Source organism: Zerene cesonia, chromosome 1 (genome assembly GCF_012273895.1).
Source record: "Zerene cesonia ecotype Mississippi chromosome 1, Zerene_cesonia_1.1, whole genome shotgun sequence".
In the NCBI taxonomy this organism is placed as follows: Eukaryota; Metazoa; Arthropoda; class Insecta; order Lepidoptera; family Pieridae; genus Zerene; species Zerene cesonia.
The window spans coordinates 10,257,738-10,272,152 of NC_052102.1; the positions used below are offsets into that span (position 1 = coordinate 10,257,738).

The 14,415-nt window shown below is 34.1% G+C and overlaps 3 protein-coding genes across 3 annotated transcripts; 1 reads left to right on the top strand and 2 right to left on the bottom strand.

Annotated features, from left to right (window-relative positions):
* Positions 1–954: 954 nt before the first annotated feature.
* Positions 955–3,994, bottom strand: LOC119829557 (pre-B-cell leukemia transcription factor 2-like). The gene is made up of 5 exons (XM_038352128.1): positions 3,979–3,994; positions 3,031–3,299; positions 2,005–2,211; positions 1,543–1,736; positions 955–1,117 (listed from the first exon to the last, which is right to left on the bottom strand). The coding sequence occupies exons 1-5, from the start codon at positions 3,992–3,994 to the stop codon at positions 955–957; spliced, it is 849 nt and encodes a 282-aa protein (XP_038208056.1).
* Positions 3,995–4,688: 694 nt separating this feature from the next.
* LOC119829891 (adenylate kinase isoenzyme 1-like) lies at positions 4,689–10,994 on the bottom strand. Its single transcript, XM_038352595.1, has 5 exons — positions 10,899–10,994; positions 6,593–6,814; positions 6,154–6,312; positions 5,189–5,329; positions 4,689–4,884 (listed from the first exon to the last, which is right to left on the bottom strand). Exons 2-5 carry the CDS (start codon positions 6,806–6,808, stop codon positions 4,726–4,728), a joined length of 675 nt encoding a protein of 224 aa, XP_038208523.1. The 5' UTR covers positions 6,809–6,814; positions 10,899–10,994; the 3' UTR covers positions 4,689–4,725.
* A 664-nt stretch (positions 10,995–11,658) lies between these two features.
* Positions 11,659–13,970, top strand: LOC119828343 (calcium and integrin-binding protein 1-like). Its single transcript, XM_038350474.1, has 5 exons — positions 11,659–11,811; positions 11,887–11,921; positions 11,997–12,244; positions 12,949–13,150; positions 13,729–13,970. The coding sequence occupies exons 1-5, from the start codon at positions 11,761–11,763 to the stop codon at positions 13,748–13,750; spliced, it is 558 nt and encodes a 185-aa protein (XP_038206402.1). The 5' UTR covers positions 11,659–11,760; the 3' UTR covers positions 13,751–13,970.
* The last annotated feature ends 445 nt before the right edge of the window (positions 13,971–14,415 follow it).

Genomic DNA, 14,415 nt, shown 5'->3' on the forward strand with positions numbered 1-14,415 from the left:
CCATTATGTAAAAACTTAATGGCGCATACTCGTGACTCATTACATGTAAAAACATCAACATTATAAAACAAAGAGGTTAATGATACTGATAGCTAATTCTAATGGCTGTTACAATGACCGATGAGTTTTTCACAATTGTGTAATCCTAGATTCTCTATGTAAGCTTAATTTCTTTAAGATCCTTATCAAGTTTGATTTTCTGTACACAATTTTGTTATTTGGCATATATTGCAGATGACGCATGCACGTATGTACGCTATTGAATACATTTCCATAAATCTCCTTTCTACGTAGAAAACCACAATGATATGATCCTACGTATTTGTGTGCTTTAAAGGCTTGTAACGCTTCTGAATGCGTTAACGTTTGTGATTACATAAACGTATAGTGAGGCCGACGAGACAAGATAGAAAATGTTAACATTCTGGTCGTTATTAGATGATCCTGCAATAGTTAAGCGAATATCGTGTCAGTGTCTTCGTATGCATTATTTTCATTTTTCTTGCTAGAAGTACAGAAGCTATAGGACATTTCGTTTTCACATAATAAGTTAAACAAAATATTGTTTACATTATTTATTTGATATGTTAACCTCACTATACATTTTATTCTTAGAATTCATTCTTAACTGATTAAATGATAAGCCACAAATTTTAAACTACAAAGATGAATCTCATTGAGATTCATGTTCCAAGTTAAGGCTCAAAGATATATATATATATATATCTCTCGTGTAGAAATAAACGAGTCTCGATGAGCCTCATCATCTTTTAGCCACAAAGATAAATAACTTCAAGTCTCAAACACTCCAACTCGTTTAAAACTAAAGTTCCATGCTAAAATTCAAACACTGCTAAGCTATAAAAAGCTAAGTTAGAAACAGTTCTCAGCAAATCCAAGTGCAGTCCACTCCATCGTGTCCAAAGCTAAGCAGCGTCTCAGTCATCTGCGACTCTAAGTGTGGCACCACATATCAGTAGTGGCCACTTCGAGCTCGACGGCGACGGGCGGCGGCGGCGGACTCACCTGGCGGCGCACCGGCGTCAGCTGCGTCCACACCGCGCCCTCGCCCAGCTCCGGCACCTCTTCCGTACTCACCGCCACCACGGACGGTGCTCTGGGGGAGGGGGATAGCTAGAGGTTTGTGTGGTTCTGCTGAGGAATTGAATGAGGCAGGGAGACGGCTGGATATTTATTTGGATTCTGTTAAAGATAGTTTGTTCACAATCCTTTAAGCTCAACAGAGTTATACATTACTTCGATTCTTACTTAGTTACTTCTTACATACATAGTTAGATTTGATCAGAAAATGCTTATTTACGAAATGAATCATTTTGGTAAAATTGCCCATTAGAATATTAATCTCAATTTAATATAGTATTTAAATTGGCAGCTATATATATATATATACCCTGATGCCTTTATCTGTTTCAGTAATATTGGGTATACTTTTTTTACGAAATATTTTTTTTTTACCTTTGAAAGACCCTTATATAGAGAAATTTTTAAAAATTAGACTTCTATATAATCAAAAGCACATACCCCCTAACAGCATGCAAGTCTCTCTCCTCCGGGCCGTACCGTATGACGCTCTGCCACACGGACGGATCGTACTTAACCTCCTCCTCGCTGATCGCGCTGGAGTAGCCCTCCTCCGCGTCCACCAGCTCGTCCCCGTCGCGGTACACGAGCAGACCGTCCCCGTAGTCGTGCGGACGGTTGGGGTCAACTATATTCTGCGTGGAGAGATGTGGGTTGGGAATTGGGATGTAGGAATAGGTGAGTTGAGACATACAGGGATTTTTTTTAGGTTTTTTTTATGTTAGATCTTATTCACAGCAATTTCGTTGTAATAATTCTCTACTTTAACTCTACGACTTTTGATGCTGACAAAAACTGAAGACTCATTCTATGAATAGTGTCATGATATATAGCTTCATATGTAGCAAATTTTTTGCTTAGAAAAAAAAAACAATTGTTAAAAAAAATGCTTCCAAAACAAACCTGAACTTCAACCCCGTTCCACGGCATCATCATGCTACCGGGTGGCATGCCCATGCCCGACGTTGACGGCAGACCCACCATAGGCCCCACGCCGGGCGGCTGCTTGCGACCACGACGCGATATCGTGTAGTGTAAAGGGTCGTGCCCTTCCCGCCTTATCATTTCGGGCAGGATGCGACGCCGAGCGTTTATGAACCAATTACACACCTTATAACAAAGTTCTTTTCTTTTATTCAAGTGAAGCAATGAGAAATTAAACAAAGTAGGTATATTGTCGTCGCCTACACTCGTTATAAGTTCTCTAAAGCTTTTGGCTTAGTTGTAAAATGTAAATATGTAACGGTATCTTGCTAGTATTTTTAATTGTTAACCAATCCGATATATATCGGATTGGTACTGGCTTCTTTTTCGTGTTTTCTTTCTGTCTATCTATATAATCTTAGTATTTCCATATATCTACACTAATATTATAAGCATGAAGAATTTGTCTGTTTGTTTGTAGTGGATAAACTAAAAAACTGATAGGACCGATTTTAAAAATTCTTTCACCATTAAAATCTGCAACTTCACTGAATAACATAGGCTATATATGTAGCACGAACAAAGCCGGGGCGAACAGCTTGTTTTAAATACAACAGGTAAGTATCTTAGTTTGAATACAGGACGCAATATTTGAATGTCATGTATTTAGTTTTGAACAACAGTTAGGATTCTCCGTAATATACAAAACTTAAATCAGTGAGCAGGATGTATATAGGACTTACAATGTCATTACTTCATAACTCCGTAATATCACCTGCAAAACCGTCGTTTCTTTTGAATTCTCCGTCATATTCAAAGCTTAAGTCGTGAAACAGAGTAGTCTGTAGGAACCTATAACCTACTCGCTATTTAGCGATAAGACCGCCATTTGTAATAATGTCACCTAGGATAAGTCTCAATTTGTAATTTTTCCAGAGCAATAAAGTATGGTAAATAAATAAATAAAACCTAAAATTTTATAATGTCATAGCTCCATAATATCACCTGCAAAACCGTCAAATTGGCCTCCTGACTCAGCGCCATCTTCTCCGTATCACTCGGATACGCATTATAGCGATGGTCATACAGCCACCTCTTCAAGATGCGCACAGAGTTTTTAGGTAAATTGCCGCGCCGCTTCCGCACCGCCCCCACCATAACGCCCTGTGGTGGGGGGAGACGCGGCATCATGGCCATTGGACGGACTTCCGTCTCCCAGTCATTTGTCGTGTCGATATCTTCGTTGGAGGACGTTGATGGGAATCGGTCTCGCGCTGGAATATTTTCTGATTGGGTTAGCGTTAAGAAATTCGATGTATTACTTCCTTGGGCCTTCTGAAAGCTGTTAACCCACGTGCCAAGTGAAAACTGATTGATGTTAAACGGAGTAAAAAGTAGAGCATAAGTAGAATAGAAGCTAAAACGAAAACCTTTTGCTCGATTGCATCGTCATTTTCTTTCAACCATTTGATAGATAAACAAAAATTTACATTCAGGTAAAATATTTACATTTAGGTAACTCAATAGTAAATTTGTATTTATTCTTGGCTCCAACACCTGACTTTTTGATTGAAGTCGTAGGTGATAACGAGGAATCTTTAAAATTTAATTATGATATAACAGGTACTATTTTATTAATTAATAGGTTTAATAATTAATAGGTCAAATATTTTATTGTATTTGTACCTCTGACTAAACAGAATATCTATTATATATAGCAACGAATATTGTATTTTTATGAGCGATTCTTCATGCATAATAATCGTACAGTAAATTATTAAGCACATTGAATTACTTATTACAAGAATTATTTTCGGATTATATTCAAAGACACATCTGACTCCCATCATATCATAAAGAGCGCGCAATAAAATTGTCAGAGAAGTTTGAGTCAATTTAGTTTTTGTCAGTGTAAAAGTTTTTTGATAACATTGTCAAAACTTTTCTACTTACGCAGTTTAATTTTCATAACTTTAATCACGGATTTCCGTAGCGTGGCTATTTTTTCAATATTTTAATTATTCCACAATAAAATTTCTTGTACGATCGTCAATGCTTGAGGACTTTCAGCAAACTGATTGTTTTTTTGTTTTAAAAATCGATCCGTTTTTGTGACAAATGACAACGACGTGTGTCGCTTGTCGACGATTTGATTTGAATTTTCGAAATAAAAAAATGTGCTAAATGGCCAGTAACTTTTTTAAAATTAACTCGATAGGTTGAGTTCATATAGCTTTTCTATTCTGGTGTGATAAGTTAACAGCATCGTCTGGTTTAAATCTGTTCGAAGATATAAATAAAAAAAAAACTACTAATTTTTTTAACTCTAGGTTTCTCTACATCAATTTAATGGAATACATTGTATTATTGAAAGAGTTCAGTTTCTTGCTTCATTTATTGCACAATCACTTCCAAACTATATAAAACAAAAATTATACTATGGGTAAAGGTGAAAATTATATTAATTCAAAGGTTGTTTCTATGCGTTGATGTTTAAATTAACTGGAAATTTTAATATAGCTCAAAAGACCAACGATACAAAACAAGGAATAACATAGACTAAAACAAATAATGGGTATGCCCGAAGAATCGGAAGAAAAACATAATTAGTTCTAATTTATAAAACTCAAATCTAAGTAGGTAAAAATAAAACTCAAATCTAAGCCATAGCATATATTAGATTCGAATAAATCTATCAAATCACGTTTCCACCTCCGCGCATTCTGGTTCAGGACTCGTCATCATGGCTGGTGCAGAGGCTGTAGCTGGTGCCTCCTTCCGTTGCGCTTTTTCCATTGTGTCTGATAGGATCTCTTTGAGAGTGGTTGCGAGGGCTTTAGGATTGCCGCTGCTGTCCAACTAGAAAAAAAGAAAGTAAAGGACTTTCACGTGTTGCTATTTCTAATCTCTACTAATCTTATAAAGCTGTTCGTTTTTTGGTTGAAAGCCCTAGCCACATGGACTATTGGTCCTATTTAAAAAATTCTTTCAGTCTTATAGCCCATTTAATTAGAAAGGTTTTAGGCTATACATGTACCACGTGCGAAGCCGGGCGGACAGTTAGTGTTAAACAAATGCGAATTTTATTAGTACATACATATCCTGTATATCCTCTTTAATAAGCAGTATGATACGAGAAAAATAAATTAGAATATATAACTACCGTAATCACATGCCCGCCAAATCGTTTGTGGACATTTTTCACTTTGTGCGCCGCCTGCTTGACTATCTGTCGCGCTGCGTTAATCTCGCACTCCGGCCGACCCAGTTCGGATAGCTTGTTTTGTAACCTGGTCGCTGCTACCTGATTGTAGGGGAAATGGGCTAGTTATTTAATGCAGGAAAGGATAATAGAATAGTCATGATTTTTCAAACGATTGTGATATAAAATGAACAACAGCGACAGTAAAATGTTAAGTTAGAAAGATTAAGTTAAGTTATTAGGATAAGAGTTACAAGGATTCTGCACTGATTTTCAGTGTAGACAAAACTGAAAAATAAGCGTAAATCTTAGAACCGAATTGTAAGGCTCTCGACTCATCTTATCGTCAATACTTACGTGCTGCTAACGAGTTTGATAGTAAAAGATAATAGAACTGAACTATACCTTCAAATTTGCGAATTTGAAATTTCACGTAAAGACTGCTTACGTGGATAAAATGTATAATTCGCTTAGTTAATATTACTATAGACTTTTTGTTCCTTAGTCCCATAGAATTATAAAAGTTATTATGTAAAGTGTAGGTACACCTATATTCCGAAAAACATAAAAGATTGGTAAATTTGATAGTTCTCTCTCACTCATCCTACTAATCCTACTAATATTATAAATGAGAAAGTTTGTAAGGATGTGTGTGTGTTTGTTGCTCTTTCACGCAAAAACTACTGAACCGACTGCAATGAAATTTGGTGAGTAGACAGCTGGACAACTGGAATAACAACTTTTTATCCCGATATTCCTACGAGATACGGACTCACGCGGGTGAAACCGCGGGGCACAGCTAGTCTCATATAAACATTAGAAGAAGACAGTTAGTTGTTACTATTGGAATGATCTAATATTTCTTTTAAAATTGACGATAAAAATATAAAACGTGTGGAATATGTAAGAGTAGGTACTATTTTCACCTCATTGTCAACTTCCAAAGCAACGATCTTCTCCGGCCACTTGACCTGCTTGTTGAAAATGTTGGACATCCGCGGGTTCCTGGGGAAACCCACCAGGATAAAGCCCTTCGCGTCTTGGTTCATCAGCATTTTCTCTTTGATCAGGTCCACTGTTAATTGCTACGTGATGCGAGGTACCGTTAATTCAAGTTCTTTATATTGAGATAAATTCACTGTCCATATACTTGGACGGAAGATTACACTTCGAAATGGATTAAAAGAACTTTTAACATGATGTTTAACAGTTCAAATACTTGCTAAGTAGTCGTATCCTTTTTATACGCTTTTTTACAATTGGCAAATTATTAAATACCAAATTTAAGTGAGCAATGATCATTACCAAGCGCTCTAACAATTTTTTAAACTCTCTTCTGTCAAGATCTCTTTGGACTATATTTACCTCAGAAATGTCTTCCTGCGCGTTCAGTTTATCCGAAATCATCCTACCCCTGGCGGTGTCCTTCTCCGCCTCCGCTCGAATCAGCTCCCCTGGCCGTATCATCATGTACCCAGTGATGCTCGACATCGTCTCGGCGACTGTCTGGTTGCCGGCTCCGGGCACACCGTTCACGAATATGACTGGCAGGTGCCTGATGGGTGACATGTCGTACACCATATCTTCCTGGAGGTTTCTTTTATGTTAATCAAGAATTTTAACTAGCTTATGTTGATTTTTGTGTCCTTGCCGGTAGAGTATATTTCGATTAGTTTTTTTGTCCTTACGTTAAATGGACATTAACTTGAATGATTTTAGCATTCAGATGTACTTTTAATTAGTCATGTTAATGTAGAAGTTGCCCACTGCATCTTATTGATATATTTCACTGTATATCATATATGTATGTATGTATGTTTTGATATTGTATATTTCCTGGTCATGAAGATCAAGAAGAATAACAGACAAGTCAGTTGACACAGCGGACACATGGAGGAGAGTCTACCTCACATAAGCGAACACTTCTGATATCACTATGGACTATCTAATATGTATACATTTACATCTTAATACATATAAATTACGTGTCACGTTGTTTGTCCGCGATGGACTCCTACACTACTCAACCGATGTTTGATCCAACTTAAAAGATAGGATAGTTTATATTACACGGGCGGAGCCGGGGCAGCTAGTTTGTATATAAATGAGTGTGAGTAGTTATAATGAATGTAATTTTATGGGTATATGTGATATAATAAAAAGTGGAATCATACCTCGCGCATTTGTTTTGAGTAAAAACAACCCATTCCGTTTATAAATTATTAACTAGTAGCAAATTATAAATGTAAATTATTTTCGATAGAAATTAAATACATTTCCAAAAGTGTGTCAACTTTTTGAAAACGGTACGTCTAGATTTTGACGGTTTTTGAACGATAACAACGTTTGACAATATTTCTAATAACTTCGGACAGTATTCCTCTTGAAATAACCTATATTGAAACCTTTTTAGTAGTAGGTATATACTACAACTTAATAAATTAATTTACAGGTCAACATACTGTAGTCATATTTTATACAAACATTTTGCAGTTAAAATAATGATGTTACTAACATAGTTAGATAAATATATTTAAGGGGGTAGTGTTTAAATCTATACATATAATAAATCTGTAGAAAAGTCATTTTTGTACATTGAATTTTGAAATTGAAAAAAAAATAGCCAGTGTGTGAAAAGATAACTAACAGAACCCATTTCCATCATTTTTGAAATTTTTGTCTGTTTTTTTGTGCGCACGTCACGTAAAATCTACGAATTAAATGTAGACAATGTTTATATACAAAAATTATACGTAACTTGAGGTATAACTTAGTTTTTGTTTCATCGAAATCGGTTCACTCTATCACAAGATATGATTAATTTAGTGAGTTCAAGAAGTGAACTACTACGTTACGAAATTCTGTATAGTAATTGCAACGGCATCTTAAGACTAAAAACTAATGATTATGGCGTTGTACAAATGACGTCATTTTCTGAATCGCGGTGTTAAGATTTTCCGCGCGAGAATGACCTCAACCGTATTTACATGACCAATTGGGTTTCGTTTGGTGTCTGAAAAGTTCTTGAGTGTGTCGTAAACGGTCTTTGTTTGCTTGGCAAATGATGAATGTTCTAAATTGGTCGAAAATAAGTATTGGCTCTTTCTTTGGTTTCGTTTGGTCATTACTTATTTACTTCGTAATTTTAATAGTGCCAATCGTTTACAGTTGGTGTTGCCAATTCGTTAATATTATAAATGCGAAAGTTTGTAAGGATGTGTGGGTTTGTTGCTCTTTCACGCAAAAACTACTAAACCGATTGCGATGAAATTTGGGACGTAGACAGCTGGACAACTGGAATAACATATAGGCAACTTTTTATCCCGATATTCCTACGGGATACGGACTTACGCGGGTGAAACCGCGGGGCGCAGCTAGTATTTAATAATTAAATTTTCTAACTAAGTCTGAGATTGAAGGCACACTACGTGTTTTTCTACGAACATTTATGACTGCAAAGCCACCCAAGATGCACACACTACGGTTAAAAAACAGAAAGCTGTCATATAAATAAGCTCTATGTATAGCCTAGTATAGTGTTATGTTGTCTGTGGTGAAACTATATTTGGCGCGATTTTTTCCCGCGAATATATTGTAACAATCCGCGCCTTTAAAGTCATTCGCTGGAAAAAACCGCAAGTGGAACCGTATTTTATTCTTTTGTTAAAATCACAACGCTTTTAAAAATCGCGGCGGTTCTGACATAATGCGGAGTAGGCCTAAGTGTAAGCCAATCGTATTGTGAAAATATATCAGACTATTATATAATTATTGCCGTCTTTCTAATCTACAATACATATATTTTTTTAATAGATTATGTATCTGAAATAATATGGTTGATTGATTTTGTTTGCCACCGATAACCGAAAAACAGTTTTCAACTAGTTGGGTAGTTTTATGTCAATAAATGTGTTTTTATCAATTTATATATTGTTTGAAGAATTATAGGATTTACATTTTTATTATCACTATCGATTAGAGCACAGGTCCACGCGGGCGCGGTCAAATCAAAAGCTTATTCATAAATAAGTATCACTTCTGAATGACTTGTTGAAAGATTAAACTTTCTCCCGTTCTGGGTTTGTGGTCTATTGAAAGCAAAATTGGATGTCAAATGAAACGGCAATTACAGTGTCACAGACGATAGGCATATCCGCTGTGAGTAATTTATAAATCTACCTTTGAATTATAACAATACCCTCATTATAGAGTCTATATAAACCAGCTGCTGTTCATGAAATGATATTTACGTCTTATTTTAAAAGTATACTTATTATAAAAGGTAAGAATTTATCTACCAACAAGATCAGAAAGTGAAACAGTGAAAAGGTATAGAATTTGGAGTTTCGTAATTGTGCGTTACGAAACTAAATAATACAATCCAATAATAGAATAGAAAATTAAGAACATCGATAGTAGATAGTAGTATCTACGTATGTGTTTCTGTAAAAAACGTATAAAGATATATAATTATTTATCATCTATAAAGATATCTACAAGTTATAAAAAAGCATCCAATGATGCTTGGACATATAATCTTCATCCATCTCTTAATCTTCACTGAAGCGAACAGTAAATGCTCAGTATCGGCTAAAATCCCGAAATATCATTTGATAGAGAAGTGCTTTAGATCTACATTGGGTATAGCTGCACGAGCGAACTATGAATCTCTCACAAGTTGCTTCAGACTGGGTGTTGAGAAAAAAGCTTTGGCACTAAATTTTAGCCATAAGCACGCAAGGAATGGTTCAATTCCAGAATATTCTTGCGAGGTGCTTAAATGTTCGGAGTCAGACGGGGGTCTATCGCTGACTAATGATACGAGATATGATTTTTACAGTATTTATGCTAAACCTGTCCGTAAGTATTTGTTTTTCATCCCTACTCTATCTACGAGTACTCCAATATTATTATGAAGAAACTTTTGTATTTTCGATACGTTATCACGCAAAAACTATTGGAACTATTCCAAAAACTCACATATATAGGCTAAATGTACCACGAGCGAAGTCGCAGCGGACAGCTGATAATATCACAAATACGAAAGTAACTCTGTCTGCCTGTCTCTTCTTCACGCCTATACCCCAGAGCTGATTTAGATGAAATTTGGAACGTATATAACTTGATACTCGAGATAGAACGAATAGCTATTAATCATCTTTTTTATCTTTTCTTTGCATTTTCCATCTTTTTTTCTACTACGCTTGCTGTTCTTCTATATTAATATTCCAAAGAGTTAAGATGTGACTTTGCACGGGTTCGTTTCGGGTAATCCGAGGAACTACAGGATCGATTTCAAAAACTCTCACCGTTGGATTTGTACCTGATCCCTGATCCACTACGGGTGGAGCCAGAGCGAAGTGCTAGTATATAGCAAACTAAAAAAAAAAGATTTGAAATTATGTTTGTTTATTACGGACAAAACTCTCACTATTATTTAATATGAAAAGCCATGTAAGGACCTAAGTAGCCTATATTTTCGTTATATTCCGGTCCACGTAGTCAGAGTTCGCAATAGCTTCACACTGTTATGCAGTACCAGTTTATAAACTGTGCAGTGCTGTGCTGACCAGTTCTTAGAATATATTTTAATATGAATTAAATATATAGAGATTTTTTACAGCAAATATTAACACGACTTGCGTTCCAGCCACCGGAATGTTTTACTTACTAGATAACTCGTTGAACTATTCACAAGCTCAGAACAAATGTAACAACATGAGTGGCGTACTGGCAGATGTTACTAGCGAACATCGAACGGATGCGCTTGCGCAAGTACTAGTTAATGCGAATATAGCTGCAGCTTTTGTTGGACTTACTAAAATCAACGGTTCTACTTTTAATAGTGTGAATGGTAAAACGTAATCTTATATATAAAAAAAAATTAACAAAAAAAAGAAACGAACTCAAATTATTACTTCCGCGATAGGAAACTCTTTGGATTGTACAACATATCGGGCATGGGCTCCAGGTCATCCACGAAAAGATTCCAATTACAATTGTGTTATATTGACCAGGCAGCATACATGGCGAACTACAAAATGTAGAAATGGATTCCCATCGATTTGTGAACTTGTTCCAAATGGACCATACAAGAAAGGTTCTATATTCGCCATTAATGCTAAAGGTATGTTTTGCTTTATTGCTTTAGATAATACGCGTTAAAGTTTATTGATATAATATTATAAAATTAAACTGTTTTCAGATACGACAATTTTAAACGAATACCATGAAAATGATATCGATACGGCCAATATAACATCTTCAATGTTTAATTTTCTTTAAAATAAAATATAATAAACACAGTGACATCATATTATATTAACATAAAATTACAAGTTTTAAGATGAAGATAATTTCGTAAAATGAAATTGAAATTATTAGTTATCGTGTTTTGAAATGTTACATATAATGTTGACAGTGACAAATGACAATTGACATCTGTTTAGTGTATTTGTTTATTTTGTTAGTACAATTTAGAGATTGTATATTTAATTAAATAATTTCCAATTGTCTAAACGATTGTAATAAAAATGGGACAAGGTAAAAGCCAATTTACAGAGGAAGAACTCCAGGACTATGAGGTAGGACCGGGTCAATTGTATCTTATAATTAATGTAAAGCAGCATTGTGTGACTAATTCGTTGTTTTTATTACAGGATCTCACGTATTTTACAAAGAAAGAAGTTTTATAGTGAGTAGCCTCGTCAATTTTATTCTTTAACTAAAAGAAATACAGTTTAATATACACTATTATTGACGATTTTAGCGCACATCAAAAATTTAAGGCGTTGGCACCAGAAAAAGTTGGTCATAACAAAAACGCAAAACTTCCGATGTCTAAAATTCTACAGTACCCAGAACTACGTGTGAATCCCTTTAGGGATAGAATCTGCAAAGTGTTTAGTTCCAGCAATGATGGAGATTGCACTTTCGAAGATTTTCTAGATATGATGTCTGTATTCAGTGAAAACGCGCCTAAAGCTGTGAAAGCAGAGCATGCTTTTAGGATATTTGGTAAATAAACTGAAATTCATGTTACATTTTGCTTATGATGGTGAAAGTTTAACCTTGTTATAGAAACATCTGAATTCATATATATTTTAGAATTTATGATTGCTTTTACACTGTTTCAATTAAGATGTGTTTGGCAAAAATGCTAAGCACTTGGGTTTCTTAATTTTAATAACTTAATTTTTTTATGAACCCACTTTGTGCAGATACCCACAATGTGTAATACATACATACATACCCTTTGGTTCTATGCTTTTTTATCTAAACACATTTGCTATGAGTTTTAGTTTAACACAAGTCTGCTATTGTTTTATTGTAATAAATTACATTTTTTACTAGATAAATAATATTGAAATCTTTATAATAAAAAAAGTTATTATTACATTACATTAAAAATACATACATACTTACATATTTGATACTAGATAGTCCCAAAAATGTTAAAAAAAATTGAGCTGTTCTCAAGTTTTATGCTTACTAACACATTTGGAAAAACCATATATACATTAGTTCAAGTTTCACACATATTTTTTTAAGAAGCAAATGGCAGTAATTGCTGTCTACAGCACAAGTTTTCAGATGCCCCTTCAGCTTGAATTAGCCATAATTATAATTGAAAACTAAAAACATTTCCAAAACAATTAATGAAAGGAAAAAGGAATTGAAAAACATAACAAAATTCTAACTTGCATTCCCATTTTCAATAGATTTTGATGGAGATGACATGATTGGTGTGTCTGATTTACGCGAAGTTATAGAGAGATTATGCGGACCAGAGTTGAAATTGAGTGATTCAGAAATACAGCAACTAGTTCAAAATGTTCTTGAAGAAGCTGATTTGGATGACGATGGAGCTCTATCCTTTGCTGAATTTGAACACATTATTGACAAGAGCTCTGATTTCTGCCAGTAAGATTTCATACTTATTTCACTTTTTCCACTTGAAATAAGTAAAATAATTTAATTTTTAGCTTCTACTTCTCAAATAAATAAGATATGAATCACCGTTAATGAGTAATAAGCATTCTATATGTCGTTTAGTGGTGATTTATGTATGAACTTAATTCTTTGCAGTAGAATTGTTAATTTAATAATTGATGTTGAAGATGAGACACTTTTATTGGTTGCGTTGAGTATTGTTAGAATCTGTTATCCTTTCTCGTATTGACATAATTTCAAAGAAAATTATCTTGTTGCAAGATTCAATTTAAATCAATAATATATTCTTAATGAATATCATGTAATTGAACAAAGTATGTGATATATGTCATATTTTAAAGACAATTTTTCTTAGATTCAATTGTGTAGCATTATCTCTACTATTAATAAAAAAACAAAACTAAGCTAAAACTAGCTATGTATGTCTCATCTTCACCTTTAAGCCAGACCTGTTTAGAGACGTGAGAAAATGCAGAAAATAGTTTTAATATTGGGATTAAATGCTGAAACTATTAAGAATTAACATTGATATGTTTTATTTTTTCCAGCTCCTTCCGCATAAGACTTTAATTGGCTGGTTATGACGACATGGTGTTTTTGAAAAAGGAGTGTAATACAAATAATAATTGAGATTTAGAATAATTTCACAAAAATAATGATATACAATAACTTTTAATCACCAAGTTTTTATTATTGTTAATTTCATTAATTTACACCAAGTTTGTGTGTAAACCTGATAATCTATCATCATACCTTTTATCACATATTAAATAAGGTATTGATTATAAATTTCTCAACTGTTCATTAATTCAAAATTATCATTTCTTTTTGTGTTTGTGTAAGTAATAATGCTTTATTAAAATTAATTTTAGTTGTGTCTTCCTGCATGTAGTCAAAATATTTAGAAAATGTTTATTTATTGTGTTGTTATTGTGATTTAATAAATGACTGCCAAATTAGAATTTTAAGGTTTTAGTAAGTATTGCATTATATTTCGAATATTAATAAAATTTTAAGCGAAAATGTTGGTTTGATGTACTTTAAAATAGCAAGATTTCAAATAATGTGTGTCTGAATATTTTTCTCTCCCATCCTACATAATGTTGTCTAATGAGTGTTTAAAATCTAATAAGATAACAAGATTATTTGATTATTACAAATTTCTATTATTTTGATCTAGGATTTATAGGTTTTATTAGCTTTACTGTTTGGTTACTACTTTACAATAACCGTAT

Coding starts and splice junctions, on each gene's coding strand:
- LOC119829557 (XM_038352128.1), bottom strand. Junction 2,212..3,030: donor CCAATTTGACGGTTTTGCAG/GTGATATTATGG, acceptor CTTTGTTATAAG/GTGTGTAATTGGTTCATAAA. Junction 1,118..1,542: donor GACTTGCATGCTGTTAGGGG/GTATGTGCTTTT, acceptor CCCCTCCCCCAG/AGCACCGTCCGTGGTGGCGG.
- LOC119829891 (XM_038352595.1), bottom strand. CDS start 6,808: ATGGTGTACGACATGTCACCCATCAGGCACCTGCCAGTCATATTCGTG. Junction 6,313..6,592: donor CGCAGGAAGACATTTCTGAG/GTAAATATAGTC, acceptor CGCATCACGTAG/CAATTAACAGTGGACCTGAT. Junction 5,330..6,153: donor CTTTGGAAGTTGACAATGAG/GTGAAAATAGTA, acceptor CCCTACAATCAG/GTAGCAGCGACCAGGTTACA.
- LOC119828343 (XM_038350474.1), top strand. CDS start 11,761: ATGGGACAAGGTAAAAGCCAATTTACAGAGGAAGAACTCCAGGACTAT. Junction 12,245..12,948: donor GCATGCTTTTAGGATATTTG/GTAAATAAACTG, acceptor CATTTTCAATAG/ATTTTGATGGAGATGACATG. Junction 13,151..13,728: donor AAGAGCTCTGATTTCTGCCA/GTAAGATTTCAT, acceptor TATTTTTTCCAG/CTCCTTCCGCATAAGACTTT.